The following is a 23,273-nucleotide window of genomic DNA, read 5'->3' on the forward strand; positions in this document are numbered from 1 at the left end:
GAATAATCTCAGATGTGCTCTGTCGTATCGCCCCATTTACTGCATCTTCAGAGTAACTTTTTTATTTACCATGTTGTGAGTCATGATACAGATTAAGGAAAAAGAGGAAAACTGCTGTAATTGAAGCTTTTATGATTTCCCATTAAGATGATAATGTTGGCTACTCCAGCAGCAGAGCCTTGCCTATAAATACAGCAATAGCTGAGCAGAAAAACTATTTTGAATGTCCAAAGAAGCAGCATTGTTCTGAATCTATATCTATAGGTCTTCAGACTGTGGGTTAGTCCAAATGTGTTTGTGTCTGTAAAAGTGTAAAATTCTGTGTGTCAGAGTGGGCTGAGTTTAATTAAGGCACTCACAAGCTCACAGTTCCCCTCTCCAATCTGCTCCTCCTGTTGGTCCACTGATGAGTCAGGGTTGTGTAGTAATGAATACATGTAACAGTATTATGTATTTAAAAGATAGGGGTGTAAATTGAACTGAAAGAGGAGGGTAAGGGGGGTGTCACACATTTCTTCCCACTGTCTGAACCTCTTGAAGCGGTCAGTGGAGAAAGGTGGAGCGTATGTGCACTTGTAGGACATATGAACGGAACTGGTTCATACACGTCACAGATTTGAATGATTAGTAAATGAATAAAAACATTTTAGTAACCCCATGCAGGCCATAAATAGTAATAGTAAATAAAAAATGTGGCACCCCTGCACGAGCCACTGAAAATACAGAATAACACGGTGCAACAGTCTAACGCAAGAAATTCCTCACATCATGGTAAGCTTGACTAAAAGACATACATAAACTTATCAGTTCGCTGTCTGAGAACTGAACTAAGCCCCTATTTGCTGATAAGAATCTAATGGTGTCACACAAAACTGCCATTTCATGGTATGTGTATGTGTGACATCCTACACTGATGGCTTTTGATTACATTGCAGGATCAAGCATACTCTTCGGTTTGAAGTGAAAGGGCATAGCATGCCAGCAGTCGACAAGGAAATCAAAGATATGTTAAATTGATGCAGAAATAAAATGTGATACATGTATCCATGTTTCAAATGCTACACATCATACTACACAGGATACATCATAGACAAGTAAAAAGATACTGTATATTTTGTAAAATACGATATAATGAAATGTCTTTCCTTGATCAACAAAAATAAAAGAGGTGTGCTATGTAAATAAACTATAACATTGAGTTTGTTAACATGGGCATTTTTAATCAAATTCCACAGGGTTTTGCATTGTTGATCTACAGTCTTCCTTTCTTTGTCCAAGTATACATGATACTATGTGCAATTGAATAGGTGAAGAACGGACATCAGTTGAGGAAGTGACATTTCCGGTTGAACTTTTGCAGCATAGTAGAGCATTGAAAAAGTCAGATAAGCTTGTCAACAGCGAGACGCACAGAATACGCAAAACAGCATGGAAAACATTACAGCCATGTGCATTTCTTACTTTTTTACACATTGATTTTGGTGCTGATTAGATGTATAACAGGGTTCCCACGTGTCCTGGAAAACCTTGAAAACCTGGAATTTTGCTATGCAGTTTTCAAGTCATGGAAAAGAATCATTAGGAAAAGGAAAAGGAAATTAGAAAAATACCTATATGTCCTGGAAAAATAATGATTTGTCCTGGAAAATATTAATATAACCATTTGACTGTGCTGCTAGCAAGGTTTCCATTACAAGCACAAAAACATGATAACGATCTGACTTGGAATAGGAGTCAAATACACAAATCTGTATAGTTTTTTCACTGCTGGCGGCAACGCATTGTGAAACAACATCAGCGGTTAATTGTGCTTACACCCTCATGATTGATCACAGCAGCAGCCAATCGTGAGTTTGGCAATCATGGTGCAACCAGGGCAGATCTCTTGATTGGTTACAGCAATGACCAATTGCGTGCTTTGCTTCAGCGGCGCATGCAAAGTAAGAAGCTGCATTCGTGAAACTTCTCATTCATAAAAAAACTGAATGACCTGGTTCATGTACCGACACACTGAACGAGAGGGGCATGTTGTTCATTTACTTTGGCATCGGCAAGTGAGTCTATCTTGTTCATCATGGAGAGAAAAGGGCAGAAGAGCTATTAATGTGTAAAAGAGAATGACGTTTCTGCACGTTGAGGGGATGTCACATGACTTGTGTAAGTGCTGCCGAATACATTGAAATCTATGAAGTGACACGTCAGCACAACCTGTTTTTCACACACGTTTTGCCTCACAAAGTATGTCTTTGTGAGTACAAAGCTACATTAAATAAAAATGGTTTAAATTTATGAAGAGATGTTGAACGTCTCATAATTTCCCTCTTTTTCCTGCCAACGTACCATCCCCTTTGAAATCAGTGCATTCGCAGCATTCTCTGATGCAGCATAAACTCTAGTCAGTGTGTAGGCACCCTAATGTGGAGGACAAAGCGGCACTTGACGCTGGTGTTTAGCTGAGCGTTGACGCCATGACTAAACTCATGTGAAATGCACTTTACAATTATAAAGGGACATCATTGAAACTCAAAATTATTGTTATTATACTATTATTGATGTCTTTTCTGATAAAAGTCAGGTTCAGACATTTAAATGCTGTAGGAAAATGATACAGTACATCTGCTTTGTTTTTATAATGCTTAAACATTCTACTGAAGTCAGTAGATTTGACATGCAAATTTTAATAATGTAGAAGGTAAGGATGTTCCCCTTTTGTCACTCACTCGACATTGTGAGCCTAATCCACCTTCAGACCTTTGAGAAAAGGCCAATAAGAAATTGGCGAGTTGAATTTGCATGCCACTCCCCCCCAACATACGGGCATAAAATGGAGATCAGGATTTGGATTCATTCAGACATTTTCAACAGAGCTGAGCGGTCGTATTACAGTCAGCTGAATACCACTGCCGTTCCCATTTACCTAGACTCTTCAAGAGCTTCTGCTGTTGGATATACAGCGCATTCCAGCGGTTCTCTCACCACTCTGCACTCCATTGCAGATTAAACCCCTGGGCGCTTCGACGGCGCTACTAAAAGAGTTTTTCTCTAAAAGAGTGCGTTTCCTCTGTAGGGTATTACATATATGTAAGGGGGTTAAGATGGGCAAGGAGGAGGTGAGAACCGACTTGTCAATATAAATAATAATTTAATGCAAACTTAAACCAAAACACACAAACATAAACACACATGACTGACATGCCTGTAATTCTCTCTCTCTCGAACCGTCATCACCGGCCGACTTTATCCCTCGCGCGCCGCTTCAGGCCGATTGGGGACCGGGCGTGCAACATTCTAGTCCGGCCCCGCCCCCCTCTGCTCCACAATATATAATTTAGAGATGTGGACGGAGTCAGTTAAAATGGGTATTTTGCACGTATTTTACCACCATTATATGTTGGGTAATTTGCACGCATGCTAAATTTAGGAAGGAATTTAGGGTCTTGAAATATGTGAGCTACTGTCCTTATTAGGTAATGAAATGTATAACGGAATTAGTCACATTTGACAACCATTATAAATAAGATAAATAACAAATACTACATTTACATTTATGCATTTGGCAGACGCTTTTATCCAAAGCAATTTACAGTGCAATTATTACAGGGACAATCTCCCCAGAGCAACCTGGAGTTAAGTGCCTTGCTCAAGGGCACAATGGTGGTGGCCGTGGGGTTCGAACCAGCAACCTTCTGATTAACAGCCCTGTGCTTTAGCCACTACGCCACCACCACTCACAGATAGCCACTACGCCACCACCACTCACACCACTGTCTTAATAGATTCTCCGCCATTTAATTCACAATACAACGTCTACAGTAGTTGTATCAGCTCACAATTTCTATTGTAAGGAATTAGCTTTAATAATAATAAGTGAATTATGATTAATGAGTTATATTATTCTCATGGTTTATTGAAAATAATATCACATGTATTTAGGTACAGCTTAGAAGCGAAATCTTTCAGAAACAGTGATGAGATTATATATCAAATGTCACATCGTCTTTGAACACAGACAAACTTTATTACTATTCTAACATAAATCTAATCTAACACTTATATACATGAGACAGGTTGGTGAAAAGTGACAGAATGTGAAATAACTGATTAGTACAGTGAAGATGAACTTTACAGAGTCTGTTGACAATACCATTAGAACCATTTCATCCTTCTTTGAGTCTACATCGATTTGCTATCGGATTACCCAAATTATTTGATTAATACACCAGCACTTTGAGCACAATATTGGAGATGTACTTGCTTGTCTTTGTGGTGTTTCCTTGCGTTCCTTGTGTTCTTGGTCGAAAGTTCGCGCCGTCAATGTTTTAACTTTTGTATGATCAGTATTAGGAGCTGGGGCTGAGAGCTGGGCCTGGGTTGAGCTGGAGCTGTCTGTTGTTTGACCGCAGGCGGGGCGCGGGGTGTGCTGGTTTGGCGACGCTGCGGCATGATGTGAGAAATCGCCTCCGTCAGCCTTTTCACAACCGAAAACTGCTGGGCAAAGTCATCGATGGTGTTGCCGAAGAGTTCAAGCTGGGAGACGGGGATGTTGAGAAAGCGTGCCTAGTCAACGTTGCGCATCTCGAACATGTTCAGCCAGAGGAGGCACTCCTCCACTAGAGAGGACAGTTTATAGTGGGAACTACACAGATGCGGAAGGTCATCTTTAAAAAGGATGATTGAAAAGGACGTTCAACGCCTGCCTGTGTATTGCTCTTTTATGAGTGAAAACTCAAACTCTTTTAGAGAAATTCAAACTCTTTTAAAGAGGGGAAAACACTCTTTCAGGCAGTTAAAGTGCTTTTGAAGCGCCCAGGGGCGTGGACTGCACAGTGTGCAGAGAGAGAACGCTGCTGGAAACACACCGTAAGATCCAACAGCAGTGCTTCTTGCCAACAGAGGTGAGTGGAACAGTGGTGAACTTCAGCTTGCTGTTGCACAACCGCTCGGCTCCGAACAAAAAATCTGACTGACTGACAGAAGTACGCCTGCTTCCCTTAATACTTGTATGTCCGGGGGCGGGGCATGAAAATTCTCTCTGCCAATTTCTCATTGGCTCAAGTTCAGAGGTACGCGAGGCTCCCAAGGAAGACCCCTTGTGTCACTTCATTCGACATTGAGTGAGTGACAGAAGGGGAACTTCAATGCAGTGTTGTTTCTAAAACAAGATAAATCAAATTGTTTTATCTTGCATGACAATCTACATGTCGTATTTTTTCAATATGTTTCATTATGTGTACACAGTTACAGTACATATACAGTATTGACTAAAAAAATACATTAAATTCACTGAAACTATATTTTCACATAACAAAGGTTGTAGTATGAATGATGAATGAACGTTACATTTATGTAGCGCTTTTCTGACACTACATTCAAAGCGCTTTACACAGTGAACTGGGGACTCTCCTCACCACAACCAGTGTGCAGCATCCACCTGGATGTTGTGGCAGTAGCCATAGTGTGCCAGTATACTTACCACACACCAGCTATTGGTGGAGAATAGAGAGTACAGTTTATAGAGCCAATTAATGGATGGGGATTATTTGGAGGTTCCCAGTCAATAGACTGATTTACTACAGGTGAGATTGTTACAGTAAGTCCACCAAAATAATATTTTGGTCACCAAAATAAGTTTTTTTCTTATTGTAAAGATTGTAATAGGTTCCCAGTGAGATGCATGACTTTTTACAGGTATTATGTTCCTATTATGTCTAATTATATGTATACAGTATTAAATTAATTAAGAAATAAATCAATAAAATTCAACAAAATTATATTTTCATATTCCAAAGTGAAAACTGTATTATAATACAGTAATATATATATATATATATATATATATATATATATATATATATATATATATATATATATATATATATATATTATCCATTTTTTTCCCTAAAATAATTGAAAACTATTTACAGTACAATTGCACATATTGGGAAAATATGACAGGTAGTAAGCCTATACATTGGCAGCCTAATACAACCTTTAGACTCTTAAAATGTATTTTCACCTTTTATTTATATATATATATATATATATATATATATATATATATATATATATATATATATATATATATATATATATATATATATATAATAGGTCATTTGATTGAATGCTTGGACACCACCGGTGTTTTAGCACAGAGGGTGGCATTTTCAGATGGTCCCTTACGTACACCAGGCAATGAAATCGTATCCGAGTGTTTGCAGGCTTCTGAAGCTACAACTAACAATGACTGTAAAATGCTTTATGCCTGTATATTATGGTTATATAGTTTTAACTTAATTGTGCTAATGATAGGCCTGTATTTGCTAGAGAATGCGACACAATGTCTGCAAGTTATAATGTCGAAATTGAGAAAAATAATGTGGAAATTACAAGATTTCATCACACAGCTGCAATAACACACAATTGTGACTTAATATCTTGCAATTGCGAGTTTATTTCTTGCAGTTGCGACTTTATATCTTGCAGTTGTGAGAAAAAAAATTCACAATTGAGAGATATAATTTTTTATTACGTGGCGGGATAAGTCTTCCATATATACCTGAGTGTGGTGCCAAAGCGAATAACTGAATGTCTGTGCTGGTGAAAGATTATAAATTTGAACTAAAACAGTATCAATTATAACAATTATATTTAAATATTTCATAGTGTAATTTTTCTTCTGTTTATATGTACAGCACGTCCCTGCTGCAAAGAGGAAGGGAGTGAGAAGGGAGAACAATCATAATAGCCATGGTGTAAGATCACTTACAAACATAATTTTCAATAACAATAACTTAAGGTGATTTCTGATTAAACATTATTTTTTAGCCCAACAACTTTCAGCCCTCCAAAGCTCTCACAGTGGGTAGTAAAGTCTACGAAGAGAATATGTATGATCACTTCTGAATGAAACTCACACATTTGTTGTTGTTGCTCTTCTTATTCTCTGTGATGCATTCGACTTCAGGGTTAAATACAGGTTGTGTGGCACCTCTGTTTGAGTTGAGCTTTGAGTTGAGCCTGATTGATGTGTATACATGCTGGACAGAGCTGTGCTACAATCGCATGATCTAGGTCTGTTACTAAAATGCGTTCCCTTATGACTCAGTACACTTGACATTGCGTAGCTATGCATATGGGGAGTTCAACCTAGTTGAAACCTCTCTACAATAACACCAATATTGGCTATGGTGTTTGAGCCCAGCCTGTTTTTGTGCGAAACTGTCCGCTATAAAAGCAGGTGCACAAACACCATTTCCTCAGAATTTCTTCCTCCAAGACAGCGATCATCTCTTGTCTAAAAGCCCTCTAACTTCACCGTCGATATACACGAGTCAACGGGCGTAATCTTCGTGGGAAAATGTTCCACTCCCCTGCAGTGTTTCGGCAAACATCACACTGCCTCGCCGATTGACGCTTCGCTGGTGAATGGGCCTCAGCATCCTGATTCCCTGCAGCGCTTTGGCAGGGTTTGTGTATCCTTACAAATCAATTGTATGTTGTGTATTGTGTACTGTGTGACATAAATATAAATAAATATTAATTTATATGTTTATATGTCTAAAAGTGTCACTTATGTGTTCGCGTCTTTTTAAAGATGTCGTTCTGTAAGTGTTCCTTGTGCGAGAGGCATATCCCGCCGTCAGATCAGCATGGAGACAGACTGCACTCACTGTGACGGCATGAGTCTCAAGACGTGAATCACTCGTGAATCACACTCGTTATGAGTGATGATTCAGCCTCAGAAGCCCTCCCACCCGCCTCTTCTGTGATACCCGAGGATTCACACGAGGAGGCACGGCGGGGCCGTGAGGTTAAGCAGAATGACTTTGAGATGGTCCTTGTGGCAGTACATGCCCCACGAGCCCCTCAATCTCTCTGAAGCACATGTTTTCCGATACACCATGTGCGAGATGAGCTCCGACCTTCTGAAAGCGTGGACAGCCTCATCTTGTGCAGCGGTTCTGACGTTGGGGATAATAATGACAATGTCATTATGTCTCTTGCTGCATCAGGCGAGTGGTCAGTGGATGATGCTGCCACTCCTCCCCCCAGCGAGGGCGAGGAATGTGCACGCGCCATTGACCGAGAGATGCCCCGTGTCTTTACAAGAGTGGACGAAGAGCTTCACTCTGAGTGGTCCAGAGGAACCTGCGCAGACTTGCCTTGATGGATGGTTCCAGCAGTCTGGATACCGTCAAATGGCAGCGTCCCGTAAATCTGCCCATTTCTTCCCAGAAGTTCATAACGAACTATCCAAGTCATGGTAACACCATCCTCTTTAATGTGGATCACGGGGAAGAAAACGGTTATGCCCAATTACCCCCTATGGAGCAGATGGTAGCGGCACACCTCTGCCCAGCGAGTAACAGGTACATCCTTCCAAACCGTGTCAACAAATGTTTGCACTGGCAGGAAAAGCATACTCAGCAGCAGAACTAGCTGGATCAGCATTCCACATCACCATTCAGCAGCAGTCACAGGCTATGGAACACTTTATGCCGCAACTGAGTATATCATAGCCGGTTCGCCCTCGCTCTGTTTCGAGCCAGCACCCGACTAAAACCCCCATACCTGCTGCCTCACCGGCACCTGCGTATCATCACGTGTAGCAAAAGTGCTCCTGATGGGCACAAACCTTTGAAGTGGAAAGTAGAGCCCACGGTTCTCTCTGGGTCTGCTCCAAAAAACGCTCTGATTGGTGCCGATTGGAGACACAAAACACCCCCATATCCCCACTATTGTTTGTAAGGAAAGGAATATTGTTATTCACAATATTGTTCAAAATGTTGTTTCTGTGTCTTGCACTCAAATAAGTGCAATAAAAAATGCTATAAGTTAAAAAAAGAATTCAGCATTCGTTGCAAATGCATGAGATGCTCACACATTCTCAATAAAGAGCCCTTTTTCTCTTGAAATCAAACACATTATGCTTATTCCTATAGTGAGCGTCGCATCATATCATACAGTGAGCAAACCAAATGGCCCTTTATCAATTATGCGGGCATGTGGCGAGCCCTATTGGGTACTTCAGAATGGGTGCAAAAACGAACATGGTTATACGATCCAGTTTTGCACACCGGCCACCCCATTTCAACAGCGGTCTGTCTTCCACGGTTTCGTCCAAAGATGCGGCTGTGTTATGAGCCGAAAAACACAATCTCATCTTGAAAAATGCAATAGAGATTGTGCTAAATTATCAAGCACAAAAAGGGTTTTATAGCCATTATATTCTTGTTCTAAAGAAAGACGGCGGGCTTCAGCCAATCCTGGATCTGAGACATTTAAATCGTGCACTTATAAAGCACCCATTAAGAATGATTACTTAGAAACTGATCTTAACGCATGTACGCCCACACGATTAGTTTATGTCGATAGATCTGAAGGATGCTTACTTTCATATCCAAATTGTACAACATCACAGGATGTTTTTGAAATTTGCGTTCGAGGAAACAGCGTATCAATTCAAAGTCCTTTCCTTTGGACTGTATCTGGCTCCTCGCTCATTCACAAAATGCATTGATGCGCTATTCACCCCTCTGAGACTACCTTACCGATTGGCTGTTACTGTCTCAATCAGAGGCTGTATTGTGCCAGCACAGACTTACTGCTTCAGTCATTCTACAGTGTCCGTCGGAGAACACTTCCACTGAAGCTGTTTCAGAAAGCATTGGGATTTATGGCGGCAGCATCCGTTAGATCTCTTACACATGAGGCCTCTTCAGTGCTGGATGAAGCGCTGTGTGCCATGACGTGTTTGGCGCCAAGGGCGCATGCACATCACTATATCCCGCCACTGTATAGTTGCTTTAGCACCACGGACAGCTCCTGGGTTTTACCAGTGAGGTGTCGCGCTGGGGTAAGTTGTCACGTAATGCCTAAATTTATTGGCTGTATTTCTATATTATTTATAGAATATTTATAGATATTCTGTATTTAAAGGCTTTTCAATCAGAAATATCAAACTGTCATGTCCTGGTTCACTAAGACAACATGACAGTTGTGGCATATATAAACCGCCAAGACGGAATTCAGGAGACTTCACCCTGAAACTGTATTGAGGATTTGGGAAATATCTGGCAAAGCAGAAATCGATTTATTTTCCTCAGTGGAGAATACCCACTGTCCCCTCTGGTACTCAAAGACCCAAGTTGTCAGGCGAAAGTGGTTCAACACCACGTTGCTTCCAACACAGGTTGAGGGGTGGTGTGCAATGGACGCTCAACTTTCTGCACCTGGACATGTGCGAGGAGGGATTGGCACATCGACCGCATAGAGCTATCGGCTGTAATTCTAGCATTAAAGGCTTTCAGTCAGAAATAGCAAGCTGTCATGTCCTGGTTTGCTCAGACAAAATTTAATCCTTGGCATATATAAACAGCCATGGTGGAATTAATTCACTGCCATTGTTGAGACTGACACGTTGCCTCCTCTTATGGAGGGAGCATCATCTCTGAATTACGGCACAGGCCTACTGTCAAGCTAAGGTGTGATACCGGGCGAATGTAGACTTCATCCTCAAACTATACTGAGGATTTGGAATATTCGGCAAAACAGAAATCGATCTATTTGCCTCAGTGGAGAATCCCCCCTGTCCCTTCTGTTATTTGAAGTCCCAAGCCCCACTGGAAACAGATGAAATGGCACACAAATGGCTGGCGAAATGCAAATATACGTTTCCCTCGGTATGTCTTATTCACTCTGTCATATGCAAAGTCCGAGAGGACAAGGAAACAGTTCTATTAGTTGTGCCGAAATAGCCCAACCAACCATGGTTTCCGGAAATGATGGAGATGCTGTATAGCTTGCTCAACCATGGGAAATTCCACTGAGGAGGGATCTACTCTCAGGCGCATGGCACAATCTAGCATCCCCAGCCCGAGCTGTGGAACCTGCATGTGTGAACCACACTACACACACAAGAACTGACGCGTTCAGTCATGAACACCATTTTACAAGTCAGAGCACCGTCCATGAGACGTCTCTACGCACTAAAATGGAAGATGTTCACTGATTGGTGTCTTACATGGCAAGGACCCAGTAAATGAAATTCTAATATTTCTTCAAGAGCTATTAGATGCAGAACTCACCCCGCCAACGTTCAAAGTGTATGTGACAACTATATCTGCGTATCACGCAAATGAAGCCTGCGCCTCTATAGGCATGCATGATTTAATCATCAAGTTCCTTAAAGGAGCAAGACAATTAAACCCACCTCGGCCGGCTACAGTCCCAACTTGGGACTTAACTTTAGTCCTAAAAGCTCTCGCAGGGCCCCCTTTGAGCCTTTGGTCTCTGTGAACTAAGCATGCTCTCCATTAAAACTGCACTACTGCTGGCTCTGGCCTCAGTAAAACGGGTCTGTGACCTGCATTCACTATCAGTCAACAATTTGTGTCTGGAGTTTCGCCCCGGTCTTTCAAGAGCCACTGTCAAACCCAGGAAAGGCTATATACTAGTGATGGGTCGTTCGCGAACGAGTCGCCGCTAAGAGCAAATTGTTGTTTATTTTTCTTTGATATGGTGCAATATTCTATTATGCTGTTCAGATTGTATTCATTTTGAATGGTTAGATTTATATGCACTTTGTTTATATACAATAAAAAGTTATACTTTAAATGCAAATGTTTAATAGCATCCTTTTTCATAACAAACCAATACATTTTTAAATATATTGTGGTTAAGGTAGAGTATGATTTCATTTAATAATTTAATTATGATGTTGTAACACCAATTATAGTACAAACTATCGCAAACTGTTTGACTTGAAAAAATACAAAACATATTTTTTAAAGAGCCGTTTGGGAGCCAAAAGAGAACCGGGAACCGGCTCTTTGTGGTGAGCTGAGCCAAACAAGCAATAATTCAATAATTTGAATTATTATTTGCTGATAATTTTGTGGTCTGTACAGACACTTTTAATATTTTCTCTACTTCTTTTTAATCTGTAGGGTTTCATCACTCCCTCCCTTCCTCCCCATACACAACAGGACCTGAAGGTCAGCGGTTACCATCCTTGGGGACGTTATCATCAGAATTTGTGATTCAGAGTAGCTCTTCAAAGATTATCCTGTTATTCTGCAATGTAGCTGGGTCTGGCCAACAAGCTACAAGGTAACTACACCATTATATCTGGCTTTTTTTATACAGAAGCTCCCAGCTGTTTATTTTGAACCTAAATTATTTACTTGAAGTACCCTATAAGATTCCAAGTAATATGCTACCCTTATTTTGTCAAATTCACACCATATTTAAGAAAAATGGACTAAATTGCTGGCCATATTGTTTCCAAATTGTAAGTTCAGTTGTTAATAAAAGTATTTTTTAAAAGCAATATCACACTTGCAATCATGCTGTTGTACTAAATATCAGCACAGTTGTGATTTATCCATAGGCTCTAGGCTGTAGGTAATCACAGCTGTGCTTATATTCAGTAGAACTGCACAAGAACACAAACACTGTCAGTTTCTCTCTCTTTTCTTCTCTTCATAAGGCCCTAAAATGTCATCTTGACATTTCTAGATGTTTCAGGGCAATACCCATCATCTGTTTCCACCTGTAGCCCTCAATCAATATACTGATTATGACTGTGCTGACTGATCTGACTTGCATGAATGACTGTCAATGTGTATCTTGAGCTCTGTCTCTTGTACCAGTAATTTTACAATTAATTTACAATGAATCATTGATTTTAAACTACAGTTCTTTCAGGACCATTTCCATCAAATGAACACTTTTGAATGATCAACAATTTTGCGCAATGTGTTGCTGTTTCTGTATGGTTCTTTTTTGGGCAGCAATGCATGGATCCCGTGGTAAGCAGCTAGCTGCCTGAACTGACGCAATGCTTGATGTCTATAAAGAAGAAGTGAATATCATGTAACTTACAGTTTAGACACAATATGGTCAGTTATTTTGTCTATTTTTGCCCTGCCATTGAAAATAGTCCCAAAACAAGCCAATGCTAAGTTCATTGGCAGCGTCTTTTGATGTTGCAAACACAGACAATAAGAGTAAAAGAAACAGTGAAGCGTCCCAGTGCAGTTACACTAAATATCAGCACTCTCAGATCACCACTTGTCCAATCAGATTAGAGGACTGAAATCAACATTGTATGTTTTTGCAAAACTAAATTCTGCCGGGAGAGCATGCCCCCAGACTCCCCTGGATATAAGGTTGTACAAGGCAAATTTCTGTGCACAACCTCAAATGAAATCTTGCAGGCACCCCTGTCCTGCAGCTCTGATCATCTGGAGTCTGGGGAGTGTTGCATCTGCCACTGTCCTAGTCACTAACCTTCAGCTGTCAATCAAAGCTCTGCACTGTTTCGCTCCCTCACCCATGGACGCAGGGCTACAGGTGGAAACAGATGACTGGTATTCCCCTGAAACACCTAGAAATGTCAAGATGACATTTTAGGGCCTAAGGAAGAGAGAGAGAGAGAGAGAACGAGAATGAGAAAGAGAGAACATTTTGAAAACCTCTATTCACAAAATGAACCAAACCCCAGCCAAAAACATTTGACCGCTCAACTAAATAATCTGGAACACACAATAAAAGATCAATTAAACCATTTGGACACCCTCATATCTTTAAATGAACTGAATGAAAATATGAAATCCCTAAAAAAAATAAAAATCTTGTGGCTTGGATGGAATATATAATGAGATGCTGAAACATAGCAGCCCCAAACTGAAAGATGCTATTCTAAAATTGTTCAATATCTTATTAAAATCAGGACATTTTCCTCAGAATTGGAAGGAAAATCAAATAACCACAATTTTCAAACAAGGGGACAAGTACAACCCAAATAATTACAGGGGCATTACAGTAAGCAGCAACCTCGGGAAACTATTCTGTTGCATTATAAATAACAGATTAGTGAACTTCATTCAAGAACACAAGACACTTGTTATGATTTGTGTGAAACAGGAGAAGGCAGACGGGTGTTTAGGATCCAAACGCAGGTTATATTTAACACAAATGAACTTAAACAGATCGGAACAAATGAAAACATCCACGGGGGGACAAAACTGAAACCAAAACACGAACACCACGGGGAAACATGGAACTCGGGAAACACGGCTGAACGGGCACAGAGCAAACATGCAGAGGGGAAGGTTAGACGACACGAACATGAAACGTCAGACATCGACATGAAAACGCCAACGCACGACAACGGGAAGGGAAAACAGCGGGGTTTAAATAAAGAGACACGGTAATGACAAAATGACGGACAGGTGCGGACAATAACACAGTGACAGGGCCGGAAAAGACGGGAAGAAGGGAAGTGTAGTTTTCACAGAGACAGTGAAACACGGGCGGACAACAAGGAAAACATGACAGGGAGCGTGATCGGTAAAACAGAAAACACGGGGCGGATAACAAGAGAGCGTGACGTGGAACGTGACTAGTGACGGGTGAAACAGAAAACACGGGGCAAACGACATGAAACACGGTGCAGACGACACGAAACATGGTGCAGATGACACGAAACACGGTGCAGATGACACGAAACACGGTGCAGGTGAGCGAGACCGTGACATAACCCCCTCTCAAAAGGACCGGATTCCAGACGGTCCTAAACGAAAAGACAAAAATAACAAAAACAAACAAAGGAACAAGGAGTGAGGGGGTAGACCCGGGGGGGAAACAGACAGACCAAGGGGGAAACAAGGGACACAGAGACAAACCAAGGAGGCACATGGGCAGGGAGGCAGTCCAAGGGGAGCACACAGGGCTGACAGGAAATCCAGGGGGCACAGAGGGCAAGAGGGCAGTCCAAGGGGCAGGGACAGGTCCAGGAGGCCTGGGAGGTGGCCACAGGACAGGGACAGGTTTAGGAGGCCTGGGAGGCGGCCACAAGACAGGGACAGGTCTAGGAGACGGCCATCGGACAGGGACAGGTCCAGGAGGCCTGGGAGGCGGCCTCAGGACAGGGACAGAGGCGGAGCTGAGAGGGGCTCTGGAGACGAAGCTGAGGGAGGCTCAGGAGGCGAGCTGAGGGAGGCTCTGGAGGCTCAGGAGGCGGAGCTGAGGGAGGCTCTGGAGGCTCAGGAGGCGGAGCTGAGGGAGGCTCTGGAAGCTCAGGAGGCGGAGCTGAGGGAGGCTCTGGAGACTCAGGAGGCGGAGCTGAGGAAGGCGGAGCCGAGGATGGCTCAGGAGGCCCAGGAGGCGGAGCCGAGAGAGACCCAGGAAGCGGAGCCGAGGGAGGCTCAGGAGGCGGAGCCGAGGGAGGTTCAGGAGGCGGAGCCGAAGGAGGTTCAGGAGGCGGAGCCGAAGGAGGCAAGGGCGAAGAAGGCTCTGAAGGAGGTTCTGGAGGTGGAGCTGAGGGAGGTTCAGGAGGCGGAGCCAAAGGAGGTGAGGGCGAAGAAGGCTCTGAAGACGGAGCCAAGGGAAGTTCTGGAGGCGCAGCAAAGGGTACCTCAGGAGGCGGAGCCGAGGAAGGCCTAGGAGATGGCGTTGAAGAAGGCGGGGCCGAGGATGGCTCGGGAGGCCCAGGAGGCGGAGCCGTGGGAGGCTCTGGAGGCGGAGCCGAGGGAGGTGGCGCCGTAGGAGGTTTCAGAGGCGGAGACCTGGAAGGCTCTGAAGGCAGAGCCGAGGGAAGGGGCGCCGTAGGATGCTCTAGAGGCGGAGCCCTAGAAGGCTCTGGATTCTCTGGGAGCAGAGCCATAGGAGGCTCGGGAGGCGGAGCCGTAGGAGGCTCGGGAGTCTCTGGGAGAAGAGCCGTAGGAGGCTCTGGGGGCGGAGCCGTAAGAGGCTTGGGAGGCGGAGTCGTAGGAGGCTCGGGAGTCTCTGGGAGAAGAGCCGTAGGAGGCTCAGGAGGCGGAGCCGTAGGAGGCTCTGGGGGCAGAGCCCTGGGTGGCTCGAGAGACTTGAGAGGCAGAGCCCTGGGTGGCTCGAGAGGCGGAGCCCTGGGAGGCTCGGGAGGCGGAGCCCTGGAAGGCTCGAGAGACTTGAGAGGCAGAGCCCTGGGAGGCTCGAGAGGAGGAGCCCTGGAAGACTCGAGAGGCTTGAGAGGCGGAGCCCTGGGAGGCTCAGGAGGAGGAGCCCTGGAAGACTCGAGAGGCTTGAGAGGCGGAGCCCTGGGAGGCTCGGGAGGAGGAGCCCTGGGAGGCTCGAGAGGCACTGACTCTTGGACGGGCACGACCACTGGCGCTGGCTTTTGGACGGTCATGGCCACTGGCGCTGGCTCTTGGACGGTCATGGCTACTGGCACTGGCTCTTGGACGGTCATGGCTGCTGGCACTGGCTCTTGGACGGTCATGGCTACTGGCACTGGGACGGTCGAGGCTACAGGCGCTGGCTTGGGGACGGTCGAGGCTACAGGCGCTGGCTCAGGGACGGTCGAGGCTACAGGCGCTGGCTCAGGAACGGTCGTGGCTTCAGGCGCTGGCTCACTGCTGACGGTGGCGACAGGCGCTGGCTCACTGACGGCTGAGGCGACAGGCGATGGCTCACTGACATCGGGGGCTAATGGCTCTGGCTGGTTGACCGGGGCTGACGAGGGCTCAGGCTCGTTGACCGTGGCTGACGAAGGCTCAGGCTCGCTGACCGTGGCTGACGAGGGCTCAGGCTCGCTGACCGTGGCTGACGAGGGCTCTGGCTCGCTGACCGTGGCTGACGAGGGCTCTGGCTCGCAGACCGGGGCAGGCGTGGGCTCTGGCTCGCAGACCGGAGCAGGCGTGGGCGCTGGCTCGCAGACCGGGGCAGGCGTGGTCTCTGAGGCGGATGCCGTCTTCTCTTCCTCCGGTGGGCCGATGAAGTGGTCCGCGTGGGTTCTTGGAAGGCGAATGGCGCGGGGGTTTGCTCGCTGACAGGTGGGGCTGGCGTGGCAGGGAGCACCAGGGACGGCTGGAGAGTCTCCGCTGTGGGTGGTGAGGTAGGGTCCTCCTTGGAAACGCCCACAGTAAAAGGAGAGCCGCACAACAGTAGGGTCGCCTCCAGGAGGTTGTGGAGGGTCCAGCCGCGCGTCGCCTGAGGCAACCGCTCCCTCAGCGAAGGGTTCAGGTTATCCCGGAAGAAAACCACCAAGGCAGTGTCCGGGAAGTCGGAGAGGCTTGCCAGAGCAAGGAAGTCTTGGATGTGGTCTTCTATGGGACGGTCCCCCTGTCGCAAACAGAGCAGCCGGTAGTTTGCACGTAAAACTGCTGGATCCATTGTGGGTTGTGTGTTCTGTTATGATTTGTGTGAATCAGGAGAAGGCAGACGGGTGTTTAGGATCCAAACGCAGGTTTTATTTAACACAAATGAACTTAAACAGATCGGAACAAATGAAAACAGTCACGGGGGGACAAAACTGAAACCAAAACACGAACACCACGGGGAAACACGGAACTCGGGAAACACGGCTGAACGGGCACGAAGCAAACATGCAGAGGGGAAGGTTAGATGACACGAACATGAAACGTCAGACATCGACATGAAAACACCAACGCACGACAACGGGAAGGGAAAACAGCGGGGTTTAAATAAAGAGACACGGTAATGACAAAATGACGGACAGGTGCGGACAATAACACTGTGACAGGGCCGGAAAAGACGGGAAGAAGGGAAGTGTAGTTTTCACAGAGACAGTGAAACACGGGCGGACAACAAGGAAGACATGACAGGGAGCGTGATCGGTAAAACAGAAAACACGGGGTGGATAACGAGAGCATGACGTGGAACGTGACTAGTGACGGGTGAAACAGAAAACACGGGGCAAACGACACGAAACACGGTGCAGGTGAGCGAGACCGTGACAACACTAAATAAATGACAGATTGGATTCATGCCTAAACAGAGAACAACTAATCACATCTACACACTTCACTCACTTATACAGAAATATGTTCAGCAAACAAAACAAGGCAAAATATTAATATTCAGGCCTTCGATTCTGTTTGCATAACGAACTCTTCCTGAAACTCATCCAGAGTGGAATAGGAGGAAAGACATATGATGTCATAAAATTCATGTACACGGACAATAAATGCTGTGTGAAGATTAATGACAAAAGAACCAATTATTTCAATCAGACCAAGGGAGTTCGTCAAGGCTGCAGCCTCAGCCCAACTCTATTTAATATTTATATCAATGAATTGGCCACAACCCTTCAAAAGTCATCTTGCCCTGGACTGATCTTAGATGGCAGAGAAATCAAATGTCTCCTTTACACTGACGACCTGCTGCTGTCACCTAATGAAGAGAGACTACATCAAAGCCTCTCCATTTTAGAAACATATAGCAGTTATTGGGCCTTACCATTGAACATGGAGAAGTCCAAAGTCATAATTTTCTAGAAAAAAAAATCACATTATAAGCAATAAATATATATTCACAATCGGTGGAGTAATCCTTCATCATGCCAACCGCTATAATTATTTGGCTCTTACAATCTCTGCTTAAGGACAGTTTGATTTGGCAATAAAATATCTGACTGACATAGCCCATAGGACATATAAGAACATTTAAATTCAACCCCCCCATTAAACTGTGGCTGAAAGTCTTCGACAGCATCATCAAACCTATATTTCTATATGACTGTGAAATCTGGGGCCCCAAATATAAGTTAAATTATGAATGGGACAAATCCCTGTTGAAATTTTCCACCTAGAATTCTTCAAAAACATCCTGGGAATTCACAGAAATGCTCAGAGTCTGAGTTGTAGAGCAGAACTGGGCCGGTTACCTCTCCTCACTGAAATCCAGAAGAGAGCAGCTAAATTCTGGTTCCATTTGTCAGACACACCTCCTGATAACTACCATCACTGTGCCTTTACACACGGAACAGGACACCCAGAGAGTGACCCTCTGGACTATTTAGTACAAAAATATAAACTAAATGAATCCATCCAGTTCAGATTGGCAAAATTGAAACAGACAGAAAGATTAACCCAGGAAGAATACATTCATGATTGGCAGCACAAAGTCACACAAGTACATAAATTAAACTACTTCCACAGAATCAAGACTGATTATAAGTTGGCACCATATTTGATCCATATTAAAGATTATGGACAAAGAAAGCTACTGTCAAAGTATCGTCTGAGTGAGCACAGTCTGTCTGTAGAGACGGGTCAACACAGAGAAAACTGGAGACCCAGAGAGGACAGACTGTGTTCACACTGCACTGAAGGAGTTGTGGAGGATGAACTTCATTTCCTCACTCACTGCAGTAAATATGAGACCATTAGAAACACTGACTTTACACAAACAGCGCATATTATACCTGAATTCCAGGACATAAATAACTTAGACAAACTCTTGTATCTTATGGGAGAGAAAGTAGAGTGTGTTCAGCTGGCAGCGCAGTATGTGTCGTCCTGTCAACATATGAGGGAGGGAGACTGACCCCTCATCATATTACAGCTCTATTCAAACTAATATTTTAATATTCTTTTTTCCCTCTCTTCCTCGTTGCTCTCTGTATTTTACTTTGTCAATTGTATTTTATTATCATTATTATTCATTTATTGTACATGTTTTTTTTGTTGTTGTTGTTTTTGTGTTTGTAATGTGTTTATTACTCAATGCTTTGGCAACATTGTACACTGTATACAGTCATGCCAATAAAGTTCATTTGAATTTGAGAGAGAGAGAGGGAGAGAGAGAGACTATGCCATTACAGACATGGACCCCTCCTACATACGTGCATTCACTGTCAGACCACAGTCTACCTTATCAAACCACTTTCAAAGTAATGTGTTCCTAAAGTCAATCCAACACCATAGAACAGACCAAGAGCCCAGCAACCTGTTCAAACTAAATCCAACATACAAATGGTCCCCAAAATATGAGTCAGAATTCCTTAGTGCAATTAGCTCCAAAGAAATGTCCAACCTAATCAATAGATTTCAAACAACACGGTTTATGGCTAACAAGATCGACATCAATTCTGCAGTACAACAAATAAATGACATTTATCAAAGGTGCTCAATCAAAGCAAATTTACTCTGTACAAACAAGAAAACAAAACTTAAAACCGGGGATGAAATTTGGTTCGATAAAGAATGTAAAATTAAAAGAAAACTACTCAGACAAATCTCTAACCAAAAACATAAAGAGCATCACAAATCTGAAACCAGACAAAACTATTGTGAAGCACTCAGGGATTATAAAAATACACTACACCACAAAAAGCAACAACACCTAAACCACACTCTTAATGAAATTAATAATAATCAATTATTAGACTCAATTAATAATAATCAGTTCTGGGAAAATTCAACAGTCTGAATAAACAACACAGTCAGGACATAGCCATACAAAATGGAGAATTATGGAAAGACTATTTTAAAAACTTATTCAAAGAAATTCCTCCAGAAAATGTCACACCTGACCAGAAAAGCATGCAAAATAAACTGAGTCAACTGGAATCTACAATAAAAAAATAACCAAAACCCTTTAGACTATCAGATTAGCAGAGAAGTATTGGCATTTACATTTACATTTATGCATTTGGCAGACGCTTTTATCCAAAGCGACTTACAGTGCACTTATTACAGGGACAATCCCCCCGGAACAACCTGGAGTTAAGTGCCTTGCTCAAGGACACAATGGTGGTGGCCGTGGGGTTAGAACCAATGACATTCTGATTAACAGCCCCGTGCTTTAGCCACTACGCCACCACCACTCCATTGGCAGATGCACTTAAGAAACTAAGACCCAGAAAGGCATGTGGTTTAGACAACATTAGAACAGAAATGCTGAAGCACAGTCCAGCAGTACTGCAGGAGGCCTTGTTAAAACTCTTCAATCTGGTTCTGCAGTCTGGCTACTTTCCTGACACTGGAGTATGGGCTTAATACACCCATTATATAAGAGCGGAGACAAATTCGACCCCAATAACTACCAAGGCATTTGTGTGAGCAGCAATCTGGGGAAGACTTTCTGCTGTATCCTGAACGCCCGGATACAGGTCTTCCTTACCAAGCACAATGTATTGATTAAGAGTCAGATTGGATTCCTACCAAACCACCGCACCACCGACCACATTCACATGCTACACACGATAGTCAACCAGCACGTGCACCAAAAAAGCAAAGGCAAGATTTATGCATGCTTTGTTGATTTAAAAAAAGCATTCGATTCAATCTGGCATGATGGTCTATATTATAAAATTCTAGACTCAGTTAAAATTGGCAATAAAAGAACAGAATTTTTCACTTAAGGACGAGGAGTGAGACAGGGCTACAGTGTGAGTCCAACTCTGTTCAACATTTACATTAATGAGTTAGCAGTGCTACTGGAACAATCTGCAACACCCGGTCTTACTCTAAGTCATTCTGAAGTTAAATTTGTTCTCTATGCAGATTATCTGGTGCTGCTGTCAGCTACTGCACAAGGGCTACAGCAGCACCTGGACCTGCTGGAGAACTGCTGTCAGAATTGGGCCCTGACAGTCAATCTGAAAAAAACGAAAATTATGATTTTCCAGAAAAGAGCCAGATTACAGGACACACATTCACTCTGGGGAACTCTGCAATAGAACACACCCGACACTACGACTACCTCGGTCTAAAAATGTGTGCTTCAGTGGGTTTTGGTCTGGCAGTGAATGCACTAAAAGAGAAAGCTAGAAGAGCATTCTATGCTATTAAGGGCAAATTTGCCCAAGTTGACATTCCTGTAACAATCTGGTGTAAGATCTTTGATAGTATTATAATGCCTATTGCTCTGTATGGATGTGAGGTTTGGGGTCCACTCTGTCTGGCAGATTACTCGAGATGGGACAAACACCCCATAGAATCCCTGCATGCAGAATTCTGTAGAAACATTCTAAGAGTTCAGAGAAGAACACCTACTAATGCATGCCGGGCTGAACTAGGTAGATACCCCCTCATTATGCATATTGAAAAACGATCTCTCAAATTTTGGACACACCTAAATTCAAGTTCCCCTAACACACTGCAACATGAAGCCCTTAAAACCCAAGAGCTGAAGCCTAAAACCTGTCCCCTTTGTCAGCTGGCTCTGAAACTCACAAACCCACTAACAACTAACAAACACCAGTTTCAGACCAGCACTGTTGAACAAAACCAGATCAGAATAAACCAAATCATAAAAGAAAGCAAAAATTCATATTTGGACCATTGGGAAAATGAAAGTAAAAACCAAAGCAAACTGGAATGTTATCGGGACCTAAACAGAACATATAATCTGGCAGAATATCTGCACACTGTAAGAGATCCAAAACAGAGACGGATCCTCACCAAATACAGACTCAGTGATCACATAGAAAAAGGCAGACACAGACAAACATGGCTTCCAAAGGAAGGTTGAGTCTGTCCTCACTTTGACACGGGTGAGGTCGAGACAGAGACACACTTTCTCCTTCACTGTGAGAAATTTACAGAGTTGAGAGAGAGATACCTCCACAAACTCTCAAACCTCATGCCACAGTTTTCCAGTTTGGCAGAAACCGATCAGATGCTGGTGTTACTGGGGGAGGACCATCATGCATCAGTTGCAGCTAAATTCATTTTTGAGCTGCACACCCTCAGAAACCAATTACTGCCTTAATGTACTTCATTCACAGTACTTTTATTTTCTTATGTTCATAATGTCCTGTTAAATGCTTATTTTATATTGTATAGTGTATATTGTTATTATAGTTTTTATTGTATTTGATTCGTTACCTGGCACCTTATTTTAATTCTATCTTATTATTATTTGTCTTGTCATTATCTGTTTTGTGTATTAATGCTTTGCCAATATTGTATGTAAACACAATCATGCCAATAAAGTACTTTTAGAGAGAGAGAGAGAGTGTTCTGTGTCTGAATGGCAGATGCCTCTGGCACACATTTTATAGGGAAGTTCTCTTTCTGATTTAGTGCATTGAAAGATGCTATTATTGTTTTGCAATCTGAGAGGATGTTGTATTTAAAGCCTAAATTAAAGCTTAAATTAATTTGATCCTTTCCCAGTTTAATGTGCACAGACAACTATCCATTCATAGGTTGAGAGTGTAATGGTAGTTGGCACATAATGTGTTTACAGATTTTTGTCAACATTCAGACTAAAGGTTCATTTATATGAATGTATAAGGGAATCTTGGAGGTTTTACAACAATTTCTAATGACCTTTTTGCCTTCACTAGTTCATTTGAAATGATCCTACTGTGTGACAAATTTTACACACCATGTAAAACTGACCTATTAATTTTTAGTTTCTTTCTGAAAACTGTAGTTTATTTAATCTAGTTGATAAAGAATTCCATGACTTTGTTCACACAGGGCATCTAAACACACACAATTTGTTTAGATCATTTTCATAAAATTGTATTGGTT

General features: G+C 43.1%; 1 protein-coding gene across 3 annotated transcripts in view; it reads left to right on the forward strand.

Moving 5' to 3' along the window:
- The window catches only part of usp43a (ubiquitin specific peptidase 43a), a 223,712-nt gene that overhangs the window by 163,830 nt on the left and 36,609 nt on the right, over window positions 1-23,273 (forward strand). For all 3 annotated transcript variants that reach the window (XM_052129543.1, XM_052129541.1, XM_052129542.1), the window contains one exon: window positions 11,949-12,111. In XM_052129543.1, coding sequence (XP_051985503.1) covers window positions 11,949-12,111 — 163 coding nt within the window. The remainder of the gene's footprint in view (window positions 1-11,948; window positions 12,112-23,273) is intronic.

The sequence above is a fragment of the Xyrauchen texanus genome, chromosome 7, assembly GCF_025860055.1.
Source record: "Xyrauchen texanus isolate HMW12.3.18 chromosome 7, RBS_HiC_50CHRs, whole genome shotgun sequence".
Lineage (NCBI taxonomy): Eukaryota > Metazoa > Chordata > Actinopteri > Cypriniformes > Catostomidae > Xyrauchen > Xyrauchen texanus.